Source organism: Erpetoichthys calabaricus, chromosome 5 (assembly GCF_900747795.2).
Source record: "Erpetoichthys calabaricus chromosome 5, fErpCal1.3, whole genome shotgun sequence".
Classification (NCBI taxonomy): Eukaryota; Metazoa; Chordata; class Cladistia; order Polypteriformes; family Polypteridae; genus Erpetoichthys; species Erpetoichthys calabaricus.
In genome coordinates, this window is record NC_041398.2 from 113,338,025 (window position 1) to 113,357,520 (window position 19,496).

At 40.2% G+C, this 19,496-nt stretch overlaps 1 protein-coding gene across 2 annotated transcripts in view; it reads left to right on the plus strand.

The window, feature by feature from the left end:
* Nucleotides 1-19,496, plus strand: part of pds5a (PDS5 cohesin associated factor A) — a 210,302-nt gene that overhangs the window by 132,851 nt on the left and 57,955 nt on the right. For both annotated transcript variants that reach the window (XM_051928056.1, XM_051928057.1), the window contains exons 17-23: nt 5,181-5,296; nt 7,957-8,062; nt 12,806-12,966; nt 14,624-14,747; nt 15,404-15,562; nt 17,397-17,465; nt 18,125-18,261. In XM_051928056.1, coding sequence (XP_051784016.1) covers nt 5,181-5,296; nt 7,957-8,062; nt 12,806-12,966; nt 14,624-14,747; nt 15,404-15,562; nt 17,397-17,465; nt 18,125-18,261 — 872 coding nt within the window. The remainder of the gene's footprint in view (nt 1-5,180; nt 5,297-7,956; nt 8,063-12,805; nt 12,967-14,623; nt 14,748-15,403; nt 15,563-17,396; nt 17,466-18,124; nt 18,262-19,496) is intronic.

The following is a 19,496-nucleotide window of genomic DNA, read 5'->3' on the forward strand; positions in this document are numbered from 1 at the left end:
AGCCACATTTATTTAATAAACAAGGGGGCTCCGCCCCCTGCTCGCTTCGCTCGCCTACCCCCGCCGTTTTGAACCCGTGCCCGCCGGGCAGCCGTAGGTTGCTTTTGTATTGGCCTCTCTTTCAACCTCATGTAGCATTTTTATAGACTTAGCTAATGGGTGATTGTTTATGACCTTAGTGATGTTTCTCATTATAAGCTCTGTGCATTGTTTGTTTTCAGGAAGGTTCACTCGTTGATAGATTGCGTCATCTGGATCTAAGATGTATATTTCTGCAAATTTGTGTTCGTGATTTGTTTTAGGGTGCACTGTTCCAATGCGATGTAATATTTGTGCACATACGCGAAAGCAGTATGGGCCATTGCCAGCTGGTGGCCTGATATTTACTCCGGTAGATGCAAAAGCAAATGAACCATTGTAGGATCTAATGCAGTTCATAAAGTTTTTACTTTCAGGTACATCGTTAGTTAGAAGCTTCCGTAGATATTCATGTAAAGGAGGCAGTTTAACTTGACTCTTTTGACAACAACGTGTAAACTCATTAGTTGTATTGCCAGTTGTTTCTTCAGGGAAGTTAAGTGAATGACAATGATTGCAAATGACATGCATTAATTCCAATGAATTTTCATTAATAGTGGACTCATTATAGAAAGCGTTGTTAGCCAATTGCTGGAATTGTTTAGCAGGTGTTTGTCGGTACTGTCTTTGACGTTTATCTTTTGCCTGTGCTGTTTGAGAGGCGCGTTGTATGTCTAGTATTTGGGATGTGTTGTTTTGGAGCTGTAACTGCTTTGCTTGTGTTGTGTGAGAAGCGCGTTGTAGTCGCTGGCGTTTATTGTTTTTAATGGAGCCGGGCCCGTTTTTGTATCCCGGTCAGTCGAGCTCTCTCTTTTTGGAGCCGTGCCTGCTTGTTTTCCGGCATTTCAGACGCGCGTTGTAGACGTCTGCATTCATTGTTTTTTTTTTTCCCCCGTCGGTCCCGTTTTTGTATGTCTGTCACTCGAGCTCTTTCCTTTTGGAGCCGTGCCTGCTTCGCTTCCGAGTCAAGTTCATTGTATCTGTCCATTTGGGCTCGTTTCTGTACCTGTGTTAGTCGAGCTTTTCGTTTTTGGAGCCGAGACATTTTTTTTTTCTCCGCGGTTTCAGAAGCGTGTTTTAGGCGCCTACATTTATTGTTTTTTTTAATGCGGTCTCGTCTTTGTGGTCCCGTTACTCGTGCCGTATCGTTTTGCACCCGTGATCGTGAATTCATGACTTGTCTGTTCTTTATCGTTAGTAATATGGGTAAGTAATAACGATGATCACACTTACTCTTAATAGGGAGCGTTTTCTGTGGTTGTACGGTTAATAGTGCATCACTGTCATGAGATTTACCTATGCTGTATAGTTTGTACGTGTTCAGATGACGTATGTTTAATACGGAGCGTTCGTTTCTTCTTATTATTACCCATCAGGTGTTGCGCCTGTGTTATCTGTGGTTGTCCTGTTAATATTGCATCACTGTAATGTGATTCCAATATGTAGTGTAGTCCGGTTTCTTGTTGTTTATGTATGACGTCGGGTGTCCGCGTATGGTTTTTTAGAAGTGCGTGGATTATGCTGTGTAGTGTGAACGTTGATTTCAGATGCGCGTTGTAGGCGAATGCTCCTATCGTAGTATCTGCCGTTTTCCGTACTACAATTCGCTTTCCGTAATATCTCGGGGTTGATATGTGACCCTTTGTGGACTCCGTAGTCTGTCCCGTTTTACTCTGGTGCGGGCGGGTGACTCCTCTTTTTGTGTACCATCTCGGGCTTGATTTGTGAACCTTTGTGGACTCCGTAGTATGTCCCGTTTCATTGTGGGGCGGGGATAATGTGATTCAAATATGTTGTTTTGTCCGTATTTGTGGGGTTTCTGTATGATGTCGGGTGTTTGCTTGCGGTTGCTCTTTCGTTTTTGAGCGGTAATCTCGGGCTTGATGGGTGACCCTTTGTGGACTCCGTAGTCTGTTCCGTTTCACTCGGGGGCGTGGGTCTGACTCCTCTTTTTTTGTGTGCTATGGGCGTGTTGCCTCATTTCTTATTTATGTTAGTGTGTGTACTCCGTAGTCTGTCCCGTTTCACTCTGGGGCGTGGGTCTGACTCCTTTTTTGTGTGCTATGGGCTTTGTGTGGCGCCTGCGTCTGACTCCTTTTTTTTTTTTTTTTTTTTTTTGTGCTATGGGCGCGTTGCCTCATTTCTTATTTCTGTTAGTGGAGGGGGGCTTTGTGTGGCGCCTGCGCACCATGTCTCCTGTGATTTCTGTTAGTTGGAGGGGGGCTTTGTGTGGCGCCTGCGCACTATGTCTTTTGCGTCCACAGGCAGGTCCCTGCGTCCATATCCGGGGGCTTTGTGTGGCGCCTGCACACTATGTCTTTTGCGTTCTACGGGCAGGTCCCTGCGTCCATATCCGGTTTACCATTCTCGTTTAGTAATATGGATGTCCAGCTCAGGTACCTGCAGATGTCTGCTGGACTGAATTGAAGAAGTGTGAATATTTTAAATCGTAGTGAGTTTTTCTGTACTGTGCATCAAGGTGGACAGGTTAAAACTGTAGTGGAAGAGTCACCTGTTAAGATAATTTTCCATTAATAATCAGAGAGATGAATTCAAGTCAACACCAGTAAGGAGCACAAAACAGAATAAAAAGAAGCAGAAAGAAGCATCTTGCAAAGTGTTTAGAAATCTAAATTTGTTTAACTGCCAGTAGCTAGCCAACGTTACATCAATTCCACTCCAGTAAAAGTAGCAGTTTACTGGAGTAATGAAGTAGCATTATATGTAATAGTTTTGACATTGAGTGTTTAATGTATTATACTGTCTGATGTCACAGTACCTGGCTGACACATGGTTGTGAATTATTTATTACTGCTTTGTATACCTCAGGACCTATAAGCTTTGTTAAAAGCTACTAACATTCGTTGTCATATGAAGTGCTGTGAGTGTTTTAGCCTTGAGGACACATTTGTAAATTTTACTAAGAGAGGCCATCTTGTTTACTAGTTATCGGCTGAATTGTGGAAAAGCACCGTGCAAGCAATTTTGACATTTAAAAAGAGCAATTAGCTCAGTTTAACCCAAATTTACTTTAACACTGATTCAGTTAATGTTATTTCTATCTGCTGCCTTTGGAAGGACAGAATGAAGTTTTTAGATCCATATTACTAAACGAGAATGGTAAACCGGATATGGACGCAGGGACCTGCCCATGGACGCAAAAGACATAGTGCGCAAGTGCCACACAAAGCCCCCCCAGAGTGAAACGGGAGAGACTATGCACGTGCGCAGGTGCCACACAAAGCCCCCCCCCCCCCCCCCCCCGCACCAGAGCAAAACGGGAGAGACTACGAACCGTCAGAGTAGGAAACAAAGTAAAACGTCATAAAGAGGTTAAAGAACAGGGACAAACACATGGAGAGCAGGTTACAGAACAAAGCCCCCCCTCCCCAGAGTAAAACGAGAGAGACTACAAACCGTCTGACATGCCGCAAGCAGGATAAAGCGAAGTCAGAAATAAAACAGAGTAGGAAACAAAGTAAAACTTTATAAAGGGATTAAAGAACAGGGACGAACACATGGAGAGCGGGTTACAGATGATGAAAACTGGAATGCAACAGCTTCAAAAAAACCTAGGCACGAAACACATGCACACCGAGATTCAGAATATAAAGGCAGAAACGACGACAGTTCAATGTCCACACCACACGGCGAAGACGGACCCGGAAGGTACAGGCGCCTACATCGTGCGTCGGAAGGCGCGGTAAAGTACAAAAGGCAAAGGCGCCTACACAGCATTGTAAAAACCGACATAATACGGAAGGCGCAAGCGTCGCCGCCATATTGTGAGTGGCACTAATGCGTGGTGAAGGCGCAGGAGGAGACACAGTAAAACAAGAGGAGTCAACGCCCCGCCCCAGAGTGAAACGGGACACACTACGGAGTCCACAAAAGTTCATACATCAAACCCGAGATGGTACGGACACGCGTCTGAAACCGCGGAAGCAAAACTGTCTCGGCTCCAAAACCAAACAGCTCAACAACTAACACAGCTTCGACACCGAGCCCGCGTGGACAGATCTAATGAACGTGGACGCCTACAACGCGCGTCTCAAACTACTTAGGCAAAGCAGGCACGGATTCAACACGACACAGCTCGAGTGACCGAGATACAAACACGCGCCTGCCTGGATATAATTAATGAACGCAGGCGCCTACAACGTGCGTCTGAAATGCCGCAGACCAGGCAGGCACTGCTCCAAAAAGAAAGAGCTCGACTAAACGAGATACGAAGTGAAACGGGAAACACTAGAGAGTCCGCAGTGCTCCACAATGCACCGCATGATAGTTCGGAAAGAGCTTCGTAGTAACACTGGGGAGACCCAGAGTGACACGGGCGAACACTCCGTATTAAACATACGTCATCCTCACACGTCCAAACTATACAGCGTAGCTGAATCACATTACAGTGATGCATTATTAACAGTACGATAAACATCACAGTATCGCAAACAAATGAAAATTATTACTCGAAAAAGGGAAAATATATTCACCACGGACCAGGTGTCATTGAAACAAAAACAGAATAAAGCGAGATCATAAATGAAAGACAGAGTAGAAAGCAAAGTAAAACGTCATAAACAGGTTAAACGAGGGGGCCAAACACATGGACAGCAGGTTACAGATAATGAAGACCGGAATTCAAAAGCTTCAAAAACAAAAGCTTGACTGACCGAGATGCAAACTGAAACGGGAAACACTATGGGGTCCGCAGTAGTCCACAATGCACCACATAATAGTACGGACGGAGCTCCGTATTAACAGTGGGGGGCCCCAGAGTGACACGGGCGAACGCTCCGTATTAAACGTGCGTCATCCTCACACGTGGCTACCCAGCGGGCACGGGTTCAAAACGCCGGGTGTAGGCGAGCGAAGCGAGCAGGGGGCGGAGCCCCCTTGTAAATTCATAAGTGTAGGTGATACATTCACATGTTAATTTTTTTAGTAGCTTATAGGAAGGGGAAGGTCTCTTGTTAAGTCTTTGCATGTTTTCCCAAAACTACTTCTCTTAATAGAGTTTTCGTTGAATTTTTATAATAGGTGTTTGTTCTGTGTGCAGGCCAGCTGTGTGTTAATCAGATTTTATTTTTGTTATGTTTTAGAGGGAAATCACCAGAAAACTGGCAAATCCAAAGCAACCAACAAATCCTTTTTTAGAGATGGTAAAATTTCTTCTGGAAAGAATTGCACCAGTCCACATTGATTCTGAAGCAATCAGGTATTCTGGGAACTGATCTCATTTTCGTTTTTCATTTTAAATAGTGAAATGTGGGCGGCACTGTGGCGCAGTGGGTAGCGCTGCTGCCTCGCAGTTGGGGGACCTGGGTTCACTTCCCGGGTCCTCCCTGCGTGGAGTTTGCATGTTCTCCCCGTGTCTGCATGGGTTTCCTCCCTCAGTCCAAAGACATGCAGGTTAGGTGGATTGGCGATTCTAAATTGGCCCTAGTGTGTGCTTGGTGTGTGGGTGTGTTTGTGTGTGTGTCCTGTGGTGGGTTGGCACCCTGCCCAGGATTGGTTCCTGCCTTGTGCCCTGTGTTGGCTGGGATTGGCTCCAGCAGACCCCTGTGACCCTGTGTTCGGATTCAGCGGGTTGGAAAATGGATGAATGGATGGATGGATTTTAAATAGTGAAATGTATTGCCATTGAACAACTTTTTATTATAACATAAATGTATCTAAAACATTGTTCTAAAACATTTTACAAATGTGCTTGCTGAACTCATAGCTTATCCCAACATTATTAACATTAGAACCAATCTTCTGCAAGCTTATAGCTGATGGCAATAAGGAATCAGAACAACTCTATTGTCTGATTGTATGTTGGTGTTACTGTTTTATTTCAACAATTTAAAAAGTATATCCATGTAAATAGGTTTTATGAAGATTTTGCTAGAAGGCGGTTCTTTCAAACCAGAGGAATACAAGGTTAACTTGGTGCACTTTAGTTGATTCTCAATCAAGAGCTCACCATGCTCTTTGTGAAATACAATTATTGATAATTGAGCTTTTGGGGCTGTTTTGTTTCTACTGCCCATGAAGCCCTTGATAAGATCAGTAGTTTTGTGAATTGTGCAAACTATGAGGATGTTTTGGCATAGTCTCCCAGATTGAAGATTACTCTAAATACATTAGAAAATAAGCAAAGCAATTGTTAACTGAAAACAACTTGTCTTTATTTCCTGCAGTCCAGTAATTTTCAACAATTTTTTGTGGGGTAAATGCTGGATTATTTGAAAACATGATTAGAAAAAAAGACTCCTCCTTTTATAGGCATAAATTATGTTCTGTGCCTATATGTCTTCACTACAGCCTTTCATTCGGCTATTTATCCCTCATTTGTGGGGCCAAAAAAAAAATTACTATGTTTTTAAACAAAGCTGGTGTAGTTATTATCCTTAATAGCTTTCACATTTATTCTGTGCTGTGATCTTTCTTTGCACAATGACAGATGTTATTTTAGCAAAGCTAATCTGTGCACTGCTAAATTTTGTCTTTTTTCTGCTGCTGATAAATAATTGCTTCCACTATCCTTATCAGTTTATTGAAAAATTCTTGTATATTTTTATGCAATGATACTTAGGATTAAAGTCAGTAGGGGCAAATGTTGCTTCTTTAAAAAATAATCCTTTTCTACCCTGGCTGCACCCCATTCATTAAATAATCATCACAGTCACCCATCATAAACATTCTTAAGTATATTAAGTTTTTTTGCTTGAATCAGATTTGAGAATTATTTTCAGTTGCGGGAGTTATTAAAAAGTTGAATTTACATCACAAGAGAAGTTTAGTTTCAGTGGAGTGGTGGCTGTAAGGCTAACAAGCTGCACTGGTATCCAGAAGGTTGCCGGTTCGAATCTCCATTACTGCCAAAAGAGATCCTGCTCTTCTTGGCCCTTGAGCAAGGCCCTTAACCTGCATTTGCTGTACGGGAGCTGTACAGTGGCTGATCCTGCACTCTGACCCCACAGGGTATGAGAAAACTAACAAATTCCTAATACAATAAAATGTATAAGGTGAAATAAAGTATTAAAAAAAAAAAAAAAGTTTTTGTTTTAATTTGTATTTAACAGGTTAATTTGGTAACATAATGGTTAGTACTTCTGCCTCTCAGATCTAGCATCCTAGGTTTAAAACTTGCTCCCGAGTGTTGTCTGTGAGGAATTTGCAGATAGAAAGTGTTTGCTTCCATTTATCTGAGTTTTATTCCCACATCCCCAAAGATGTACAAATTAATGTTAATTAGCAATTTTAAACTGACCATTTTTGTTTTTGTGCATAAGTGGCCCTGCTTTAGAATGGTGTATTTTTTTTACTTCACTGTAGCACTAAGCAAAGATTTGTTAGATTAAATTGGTTAAGCCTTGCCATAAAAATATTTAACTGAAGGTAGAGACTATTTTTAGACTGATGACAAATTTTAATTTTCAAAAGCTCCCCTTGAAGAAGTATTGGTTTGAGCTTTGATTAGAAGAAGAATCCTTATGTAGAACACTTATTGTTTCATTTTTCAACAATGCTGTCCTTAATGACCTTATTGCCATAAATAAATTAAAATTATACATTGTGTATTCAGAATAACCGACAGTCCATTTAATAAAAGTAGATTAAGCTGACTTGTGTCACTAGGAAGCTAATGTCACTCCTGGAATACACAGAGTGATTGAAATGGTTAACCTGTTTTTTCCAGTTATGGAATTTGTGTTTTGCTAGAAAATCATGAATTGACTTAACTCATTTATTTCAAACTAGCATTTGATTTATCTGTTTCACATTTCAATGACCATAACCCAAGTCAACTATTTTTGCATTTACGTATTTTTCCCTATTTATAGAGTGTTTTTTTATGTGCAAGAATAAAGTGTGTTTTTTGTTTTACAGTGCTTTGGTTAAACTTCTAAATAAATCGATAGAAGGAACTGCAGATGATGAGGAGGAGGGAGTAACACCTGATACTGCTATCCGTTCTGGACTAGAGCTACTAAAGGTAGATCTTTTACTGTGAAATTTGTTGAAATGGGTTACTGTTTCTTGAGATTTATCATTTATGAATGTACCAGAATGTAGTGGAAAATAATGGGGGGAGGGTAGGACTACTTTTAATAGATCCACCATCCTGAGTTGAAATTCTGTGCATAGTGATCAGTATGAAATTGGTACATTTTGTCTTTGTGTTAGTTTCCCTGCCACATTACAAGAGAGAGATACACAGGTTAGATTAACTTGCTATTAGAAATTGGCTTTGTGTGGATGAGTGGGCCATGTGATTTACTGGCACCCTGTCCAAAGATGATTTCTGCCTTGTTCAGAATTCTTTTGGTACATGCTCTAGGCCACTGTAACCAAGAATTTGCTTAACGGGGCTTGATTAGATAGATAGATACTTTATTAATCCCCAAGGGGAAATTCACATACTCCAGCAGCAGCATACTGATAAAAACAATATTAATGAAAGAGCAATAAAAACGCAGTGCAAATTTTTTAAAAAAAAAAAATGCAAGGTGGAGAGTGCAAGGCAGGTATAATAGACAATAATCTTGTATAGTGTTAACGTTTACTCCCTGGGTGGAATTGAAGAGTCGCATAGTGTGGGGGAGGAACTTTCTCCTCAGTCTGTCAGTGGAGCAGGACATTGACAGCAGTCTGTCGCTAAAGCTGCTCCTCTGTCTGGAGATGATACTGTTCAGTGGATGCAGTGAATTCTCCATGATTGACAGGAGCCTGCTCAGCGCCCTTCGTTCTGCCACAGATGTCAAACTGTCCAGCTCCGTGCCTACAATAGAGCCTGTCTTCCTCACCAGTTTGTCCAGGCGTGAGGTATCCCTCTTCGTTATGCTGCCTCCCCAGCACACCACCGCATAGAAGAGGACGCTCGTCACAACCGTCTGATAGAACATCTGCAGCATCTTATTGCAGATGTTAAAGGACACCAGCCTTCTAAGAAAGTGTAGTCGGCTCTGCCCTCTCTCTTGCACAGAGCATCAGTATTGGCAGTCCAGTCCAATTTATCATCCAGCTGTACTCCCAGGTATTTATAGGTCTGTACCCTCTGCACACAGTCACCCATGTTAATCACAGGGTCCGGGAGGGGCCTGGGCCTCCTAAAATCCACCACCAGCTCCTTGGTTTTGCTGATGTTCAGGTGTAGGTGGTTTGAGTCGCACCATTTAACAAAGTCCTTGATTAGGTTCCTATACTCCTCCTCCTGCCCACTCCTGATGCAGCCCACGATAGCAGTGTCGTCAGCGAACGTTTTGCACGTGGCAGGACTTCGAGTTGTATTGGAAGTCCGATGTATATAGGCTGAACAGGACCGGAGAAAGCACTCTGTCAGCTTGTCACTAAGGAGCCAAGGTTGTAACATAGCAATTATTTCAGTTCATACACTTTGGAAGTTCTTCCATTGCCACTGTTGGTCAAATTTTCATTTTAGCTTGAAGAACAAATCTAATCTGAGTTATAAAAAACAAAACTCAGTCCTTTTAAAATGAAAAGATGTTTGTCTGTGCATGGATAAATAGGTTTGTAGGATTATTTAAATACTTTGAAAACTGATGACCATTTAACAAAATATTGTTTCTATATGGAAATTCAAGGACCAAATTGTGATGGCTATACTTCTGAGTCAGGGCAACTCCAAAATGACAAGTCTTGTAGGGTGTTCCTGGTATGCAGTGGCTAGTACCTACCAAATGTGCTCCAAGACCGAACAACCTGTTTACCAGGGACAGATGTGGTCCTGGGCACCAAAGGCTCAGTAATGGGTGTGAAAAGCGAAGACTAGACTGCCTGGTCAGGTCCCGCAGAAGCACTACCATAGCACACTTTGTTGAAAAACTTAATACTGGCCATGAGAGAAAGGTGTCAGAACACAGTGCATCACAGCTTGCTGCTTATGGGGATGTATAGCTGCAGACCGTTCAGAATGTCCATGTTAAGTCTTGTTCTCTGAAAAAAGCACATACAGTGGGCACATGTACATCAGAACTAAACCATGTAGAATTTTCCTGGTCTGATGAATCATATTTTCTTTCAGGTCATGTGGATGGCCAGTTGCCTATGTGTTGTTTACATGGGTAAAAGATGGTAGTAGGATGCAATATGGTCAGAAGGCAAGCTGTCATTCATGTAGTTGCTTAGATAAGTACCACCTACCTAAAGATTCTTTCAGACCATGTTCACCCGTTTATGGCAATGGTATTCTCAGATTGCACTGACATCATTCAGCAGGATAGTGTACCCTGCTACTGTGCAAAAATTGTTCAGGAATGGTTTGAGGAATATGACAAAGAGTTCAAGATGTTGACTTTGCTTCAAAACTCCTCAAATGTTTATCTAATCCAGCACCTGTTTGATGTGCTAGAGAAACAAGTCTGATCCACAGTGGCCCCACCTCACAAATCACTGGGCTTAAAGATAGATAGATACTTTATTAATCCCAATGGGAAATTCACATTTTCCAGCAGCAGCATACTGATACAATAAATAATATTAAATTAAAGAATGATGATAATGCAGGTGAAAAAAAGACAATAACTTTGTATAATGTTAAATGTTAACGTTTACCCCCCGCCCTGGGTGGAATTGAAGAGTCGCATAGTTTGGGGGAGGAACGATCTCCTCAATCTGTCAGTGGAGCAGGACAGTGACAGCAGTCTGTCGCTGAAGCTGCTCTTCTGTCTGGAGATGATACTAGTTAGTGGATGCAGTGGATTCTCCATAATTGATAGGAGCCTGCTGAGCGCCCTTCGCTCTGCCACAGATGTTAAACTGTCCAGCTCCATGCCAACAATAGAGCCTGCCTTCCTCACCAGTTTGTCCAGGCGTGAGGTGTCTTTCCTCTTAATGCTGCCTCCCAGCACACCACCGCGTAGAAGAGGGCACTCGCTACAACTGTCTGATAGAACATCTGCAGCATCTTATTGCAGATGTTGAAGGACGCCAGCCTTCTAAGGAAGTATAGTCGGCTCTGTCCTTTCTTGCACAGCGCATCAGTATTGGCAGTCCAGTCTAATTTATCATCCAGCTGCATTCCCAGATATTTATAGGTCTGCACCATCTGCACACAGTCACCTTTAATGATCACGGGGTCCATGAGGGGTCTGGGCCTCCTAAAATCCACCACCAGCTCCTTGGTTTTGCTGGTGTTCAGGTGTAGGTGGTTTGAGTCGCACCATTTAACAAAGTCATTGATTAGGTCCCTGTACTCATCCTCCAGCCCATTCCTGATGCAGCCCGCGATAGCAGTGTCCTCAGCGAACTTTTGCACATGGCAGGACTCCGAGTTGTATTGGAAGTCCGATGTACATAGGCTGAACAGGACCGGAGTAAGTACAGTCCCTTGTGGCGCTGCTGTGTTGCTGACCACAATGTCAGACGTGCAGTTCCCAAGACGCACATACTGAGGTCTGTCTTTAAGATAGTCCACGATCCATGCCACTAGGTATGAATCTAATCCCATCTCTGTCAGCTTGTCCCTAAGGAGCAGAGGTTGGATTGTGTTGAAGGTGCTAGAGAAGTCTAGAAACATAATTCTTACAGCACCACTGCCTCTGTCCAAGTGAGGATCAGCTGCTAATATTTTGCTGCCAGATACCACAGGACACCTTCAAAGGTCTTTTGGAATCCATGACTAGGTGGCTCAGAGCTTTTCTGGTGGCATGAGTAGGACCTACACAATATTTGGCCGGTGGTTTTTAGTGATGTGGCTGAACAGTATATTGTTAATACAGCATGTTAATGGTCTATCTTCATGTATGTTGGATACCTTGATTTAGTACATTAATTCCACTTTTCTTAGTACCCTCCACAGAAAAACTGGACATAGCCAAGGGATCCTTTTATTAGGGAAATAATGATTCAGCAGTTTACCACAATTTTAAATACTGTGGTTTGTAATACTGCAATATTGTAATGCATAATACTGTATTGTAGTATCCCAAGCAGTTTTCACTCCTAATCATATTAGGAGCAAATGCTACTGACTGCATGTTACATTGGAACTCCACAATATTTGTATCTGCCTTTGATAATAAAACCATAACGCGAAATCATACCCTGCTATCATCAAATGCTGCTTCATTTTCCCTGCTTATAACAGTAAAATTATATTTTAATACACGCATGCACACATAGTTATAAGACTCATTCCTTCTTTGTTTGCCTCTGTAAATCAAGCCTATTTGCAGGTATGTTTGCTGTCTTTGCTAACTTCTGTTCATTCTTTCATCCTGTTAGTAGGTATAACTTAAGGGTCAAAGTCCTAAACAGAACCTCTGTTTAAAAAAAAAAAAAATCTTACCCAATTGCTAAAGAATTTTTTGTGTTCCAGTTTTGGGTTTGGATTTTGAGTCAGGTTGATTATAGAGATCAGTCATTTATTTAAACATTCACTAGCAGGAATACAGATAACAATAAGTTATTTTTGTTAATACAGAATTTAGCCTCATTTCCATGTATCTTATTCTAAAGGAATAATTTAAATGCATTGCTTTATTTTTTTCATAAGATTTCCATTACAGAGTCACTGCTAACAGAAACTTAGTATTGCATTTCACCTTATTCTTTACTCTAGCTGAACTGGGATTTGTTAGTTTTTTTTTTTTTTTCAGAGGAAGCTTTCTGTAATTTATACAATTGCTGCTGCTTTTCAGTGTTGAATTATTATCCATTTTAAATCACTGATTGACTTTTTTGCAATTTTGCTTCTCCCCTTCTCTCTGTCTTGTAGGTTTTGTCTTTCACACACCCAACCTCCTTTCATTCAGCAGAGACATATGAATCTCTTCTACAGTGCCTCAAAATGGAAGACGATAAGGTGGCGGAGGCAGCTATTCAAATTTTCAGAAACACTGGACACAAAATAGAAACTGAACTCCCGCATATTCGATCGTGAGAATTTTATTTGGTTTATTAACTGAATAATTTTGTATCTCTAGTTTGTAACTAATTATATACAGTGTATATGATTTTGTGTTGAAGATTAAGGTCAAAAATGTCAATTCAAGTGCTCTGGCATGTTCCATTTTCATTCACAAGTAGTTCTGGAAGTGGTTTATTTAACAGTATTTTAGTAAAAATTAAGGTGTTTGTGACATTGTGAGCATGCAGCTAGACAACTTGTGAATTATGCCACACGAGTATCCCGAGATCTTTTCATTTAATTTTGTTTAATATTTATTGTTATACAGCTTTGGTCACTCACCATAGATCCCTGTTACACCAGAAATGTTACTATTTTCATACATGAAAATATGAAATTAAAACATTTGTCTGTTTGCGTGACTAGTTCCCAACCACCTACTCCTACCACCCATCCCACCCCACCTCTCTTTATCCATCCATCCATTTTCCAACCCGCTGAATCCGAACACAGGGTCACGATGTCTGCTGGAGCCAATCTCAGCCAACACAGGGCACAAGGCAGGGAACCAATCCCGGGCAGGGTGCCAACCCACCGCAGGACACACACAAACACACCCACACACCAGCACACACTAGGGCCAATTTAGAATCACCAATCCACCTAACCTGCATGTCTTTGGACTGAGGGAGGAAACCGGAGTGCCCGGAGGAAACCCACGCAGACACGGGGAGAACATGCAAACTCCACGCAGGGTGGACCCGGGAAGCGAACCCGGATCTCCTAACTGCGAGGCACCTCTTCTTATCCCTAAAACCTTATTCCCACTAAACTCCAGAATTAAGTTCAAAGTGTCTCTCTTAGCTAAGCCCAGATTTATGCTCTGAGTTCAGGAGTGAGTGTAAAATGTCTTGTGTGTTACTAAGCCACAGAGTTCTTTGACAGCTTTGAGACTACTGGATTATTAACTCTTTTATATCCCTTAAATTTTGCCTTTAAGATCACTCTCTGTTGGGAAGAAGGTATTCAGCCCTTATTCCATTCCCTGTGACCTCCTCTGCAGGGACATTCGGCATCCCATAAGCTTGATAGGTTGCCATCTCTCCCAAGGGGATGCAACTCTTTCTTTCTTTCTCTCTCTCACATTCTTGTGCACACAGGGATAATAATAATAATAATTCTTTTCATTTCTGTAGCGCTTTCCTCACTACTCAAAGCGCTCAGCAATTGCAGGTTAAGCGCCTTGCTTAAGGGCCCAACAGAGCAGAGTCCCTTTTTGGCATTTATGGGATTCGAACTGGCAACCTTCCAATTGCCAGTGCAGATCCCTAGCCTCAGAGCCACCACTGTTCATATGCTCCCTCTGTTTACAGTAGTGCTTTGACAGAATCTCTGTAAACTAATACCTTTCCCAATTAGTAGTATTATATAGTGTACATTTAATGAAATCTAAAAGTAAGGAAAGACGGGCTTTATTTGCAAAGTTTTGTGGCAAAAGTATAAAAAAGAGCTCTTAGTACATTGTACATTTGTAATGTCCAATCCTTCATAAGTATTCTCTAAGTTTAAAAAACAAAGCATTTGCATGTTAGATATTTTTTAAATGTTTCAAAATATCTAATTAATTTGTACTTTAGCATCTTTTCCTTAAGAAAGTTAAATATTTTGTATTCTGATTGTTTACAGCACCTTAATTCCTATTCTCCATCAAAAAGCTAAGAGAGGAACACCTCACCAGGCAAAGCATGCTGTCCATTGCATTCATGCAATATTTCACAATAAAGAAGTACAGCTTGCTCAGATATTTGAAGTAAGTATCGTTCAGCATCTACAATTTTGCAAAATACCAAATGTAAGTTCATCATTATATTGATTGGTTTTGAATGTTTGCTATATCCTCCTTATTGATGAGTTTTCTTAATGCAGTTATTGCATGCTAAAAATTTGAAACCTTTGGTTAGGTAGTGTTGCAGTTAGTACATCTTTGTCACAGCTGTAGAATACTTGGCTTTGTGGATTTATGTACATGAAAGTGGTCTGCAAAGACTTTCCAACCCAAGTAGGTTGTGCTCCATGTTGTTCTGAGATGGATTAAGTGAGTTTATATAATACATACCTTTTAATGGTGATTTAAAAAAAAAAAAAAAAAACAAGCCTAATACTTATTCAGGTTAAATTCATATCTTCCAGTATTAGTCAGTTTATCTTAAATATAGTAAAGGAATCCTAAATAGCATTTTTCTGAAATTTTATATACGTAATAGTGCAGTTAAGCACTTGTCCCCTTTTTCATCTGTAGTTTGAATTGATTAAATATACAGAAAACTATCAGTTTTCACTTTATAATCCCACTTCATAAACAGAACACTTAAGATTTCCCATCAGTTACATGTTCTGTTAATAGTAGATAACTGTACTTCTGGTTTTCTTTTCCTCTTTTTTGAATGTAGTGTGTTCTTCTTACAGCCTCTCAGTAGGAGTCTCAATGCAGATGTGCCAGAACAGCTAATAACTCCTCTAGTTTCTCTGGGTCATATTTCAATGTTGGCACCAGACCAATTTGCTTCTCCTATGAAGTCAATTGTTGCAAATTTTATTGTAAAGGATCTTCTCATGAATGATCGGGTAAATAAACTTTTTTTTAACTTTATAATGTTTGATTTTTTTCCAATAATATTTACATTGTACTTGAGAAATTGTGAATGGTGTTCTGGCATTTTGTCTGTTCGTTTCAGTGAAAGTTCAGACTTGCATACAAAATTAGATTATAAATATCTGCAGGAATGGAGCTCACATATAACCCAAGGCCAATTTGTATTTAGCTCTAAAGCCTGTTGGTACTGATGTTTATTTCAGCAGCAGAGAGATGGCAGTGTAAAATGCCATCATGAAATTCTGACTTAACACAAACCCCCCAACCCCCTTTTTTATTTTATTGTCATCATTCCATTCAAATAGTCAATTTTTACAAAAAATGGGATTGAAAACAGATCAACCCCCACCCCTGAGAAAGAGAGCATGGCCAATGGTATAAAAATTAAATTGATGAGTTTAATAGGCGGATAAAGATAAATGGAGAAGAGAATCTACTTCCTCAGTGCTTTAAGAGATTATTCTAAAATGTTATTGATTAGATCCTGCCAAGTTTTGAACAAGTTCTGCACAGATCATCTGAGAATTTGATTTTTTTGGAAAAACACAAGCCCCTTTCACACAGTAGAACACAGGAATCTACCAAGCTTACTTATTCCAGAATCACATTAAAAAATCTGCTTGTTCACGTAGATTAAAATGAGTAAACTATGTTAAATATCAGTTTAAGTAAATAAAGAATGTTCATGTTCTACCTGTTATCTATTTATACATGTTGAATTATACTTCACTGTTAGAGTTTAATATGCCAATATTCAATAAATCATTCAAACAAAATACTTCCTTGTAGATTTGTGCGTGGTTTGCCTTCAGGGAGGCGCTACAGATGCATCACAACAAGGTCAGACTGAAGAACAGTTTTTTCCCAAAAGCCGTAACCATTCTAAACTCTCGCACATGCACTGACTACACAGTCTAACCCCCCAACCCCTGGACTTCCTTCTATCCATCAACTGTGCAATATTCAATATCTAAATGCTACTGATAATAACTGTGTAATATCTGTATACTGTATAATATTACTCTCAGGGTCCAACATCCAGGTACTTACTGCACATGATCATCATTATTGTGCAATATTTAAATTATGTGCAATAACCCAATAGGGCAATAGTTATTTATTCTTTCCAGTATTTAAATAATGTGCAATAATCCAGTAGTGCAATAGTTATTCTTTCCATATGTATATAGCGTCGCAGAACTTTTTTTGCAACTTCTTTGCAACTTTTTGCACCATTTGTTTGTTTATTTTATTTACTTGTTGTGTTCTACATATGTCTGCACTGAAGGAGCTGCTTTTAATCTCATTGTACATGTGTATAGTGACAATAAAAGGCATTCTATTCTATGTTTTTTCCATTAAGAAAAAAGTGGAGGTTTATCCAGTTTTTCACACATTACATCAGAATAGCAACTGAAATTTTTTCTGTTGATTTATAGTACACAATTTGTAATGTGCAAATTTTCATAGTAACCTAAACTGTGCTGAAAATGTCAGTTTTCCAATCTTTACTCAAATTGCTTATCCAAGTGGGAAGATAACATCTTAATTTTAAAAATTGTGCATTGCCAAGGCTATTTTCATAAAGAGTATAAGCTGCATTTGATGCAAGACAGAATATTTAAAATGTCGTTCTTTAAAAAAAAGTGTTGCTTTTGTTTCCTCTTATTGTTTAGTGTATATTAGTGCATATATTACATTCTTTTAAAATGTGGCAGTTTTTAAAACAGTTTTGTATTTTTTTTAATTTTGTATTTTAAAGTGCTGGTATAATATGTAGCCAATGTTTAATCTTTTCTGTTTAAGTCTGTAGGCAATAAAAATGGAAAGTTATGGTCTCCTGACGAGGAGGTTTCTCCAGAAGTACTAGCAAAGGTAAGATCTTTAAAAGTCCACAAGCTTTATGTTCCTTTCCAGGATTTTAACATCTAAGAATGAGCAGTCAGGCTATTTTTGGAGTCTTGGGGCATCATACCTTTACCTAGTGATGAATTGTAGTTGACTTTGATAGTCATTTAGGCCAATAAATAGTAAGTTATTCTTCAAAAATAAGAATACATTTTTCCTTAAAATGAAGGTTTCTAGGTATGATAGTTATTTTATTATAATGGTTGGTGACACAAAGGAAGAAAATCTTGTATGCTTAGGTTAGATTAAAATGTGCGTCTCTGAAAGCATGAATACTGATTAGACAGAAAAAATAAATGACAGAAAATTATCTTCTGCTACATGTTTCTCGGCTGTAAGAAAAAATATGCCCAGTATCTTGATGTTGTATAGTCATGTCTCGTAACCTTGGAGTTTAATTTTACCTAAAATTCAAGTTCTTTCAATCATCCATCTCTCTCTGTCTTTCTCACAGCATTTGAAATACTATGTAAAATGTTTAGAATACTTCCTAAGCCTCAAGATGCATAATGGCTTAGAAATTTACATATCACAATGATTAAAAAATTTTCAATAACAGGTTTCTTAAAAATTTGTTATTTTAGTTCTAAGTGTTTGCTTGATATCAATTTGAATTACCTTTGCAGGTGCAGGCTATCAAGTTACTGGTGCGCTGGTTGTTGGGAATGAAAAATAACCAGTCCAAGTCTGCTAATTCCACACTACGTTTATTATCTGCTATGCTTGTAAGTGAAGGGGATTTAACAGAGCAAAAAAAAATCAGGTAGATCTTTTTTTTATATTTTTTGCACACCTATGTATTTCTATGTATGAGGCTGGACCCAGTTAGACTCCAAGATTAGGCTATTTCTAATGAATTTGCATGCAGTTTATGTGAGGAATTTGCAGACTTGGATGCAACTGCCAATCCTAATGTGATGTGGGAGGTTGTTGGTGTTGCTGGTGTACCCAGGAGGTGGCTGCAGTGATTTGTAGTATCCAGGGTGAACTTCTTCAGGCTGTTGGTAAGGCTGTCCTCCAGGAATTGCAAGCAATCTTTGCTTCCATTTGGGAGACGGGCATCATCCAGACTATCTGGAAAATGGGACTTGTCATCCCTATCATGAAATGGAAGGGTAATTGCCTGGATTGCGGTAATTAAAGGAGGATAACCCTGCTTTCAGTGCCTGGTAAGGTTCTTGCTAGGGTCATTCTCAATAGGATCTGTGATCACCTGCTCACCTACCAACAACCAGAGCAGTCTGGTTTTACGCCTAAGAAATCTACCATAAACTGTATCCTGGCACTGAGGGTTCTCATGGAGAACAAACATGAATATCAGCATTGTTTCTTTGCAGCCTTTGTTGATTTTTGCATAGTCAATGGAGGCTCTTGAGAGATTAAGGAGTCTTGAGTGTCTGGGCTTGCGAGTGTCCTGGAAAAAAACCAAGATCCTGGCCTTTAATGACCTCTTGGGCACAACCATCAGCAGTGTGTCTGTCTATGGAGGGAATATGAGGTTGACGTACTTTGTCAGCAACATGTATGTCTCTGATGACTCTTCCTATGAAGTCATTAGACAGATTGGGAGAGTGTGAGAGGTCATGAGGTCGATGGAGAGAGTTGTGTGGCTCTCTCCATATGTCTGCAAAAGGACGAAGGTCCACGTCCTTAGCGTCCTGGTGCTTCCTGTTTTGCTATATGGTTGTGAGATATGGGCGCTATCCAGTGACCTGAGACGAAGACTGGACTCTTTTGGTATTGTCTCTTAGGAAAATTCTTTGGTACCATTGGATTGACTTTGTGTCGGATATGCAGTTGCTCAAAGAGTCCCAAATGAGGCACATTACCTGCATTGTAAGGTAGCATCAGTTATGGCACTACAGCCATGTGGCACGATTGTCAGTGGGTGATCCGGCTCACAGGATCTTCATTGCTGTGGACCCGAGCGATTGGACCGGGCCAAGGGTCATTAACCGGGACTCCGAGGTGTTTCATCGTGTGGTGGGTGAAGCAGTG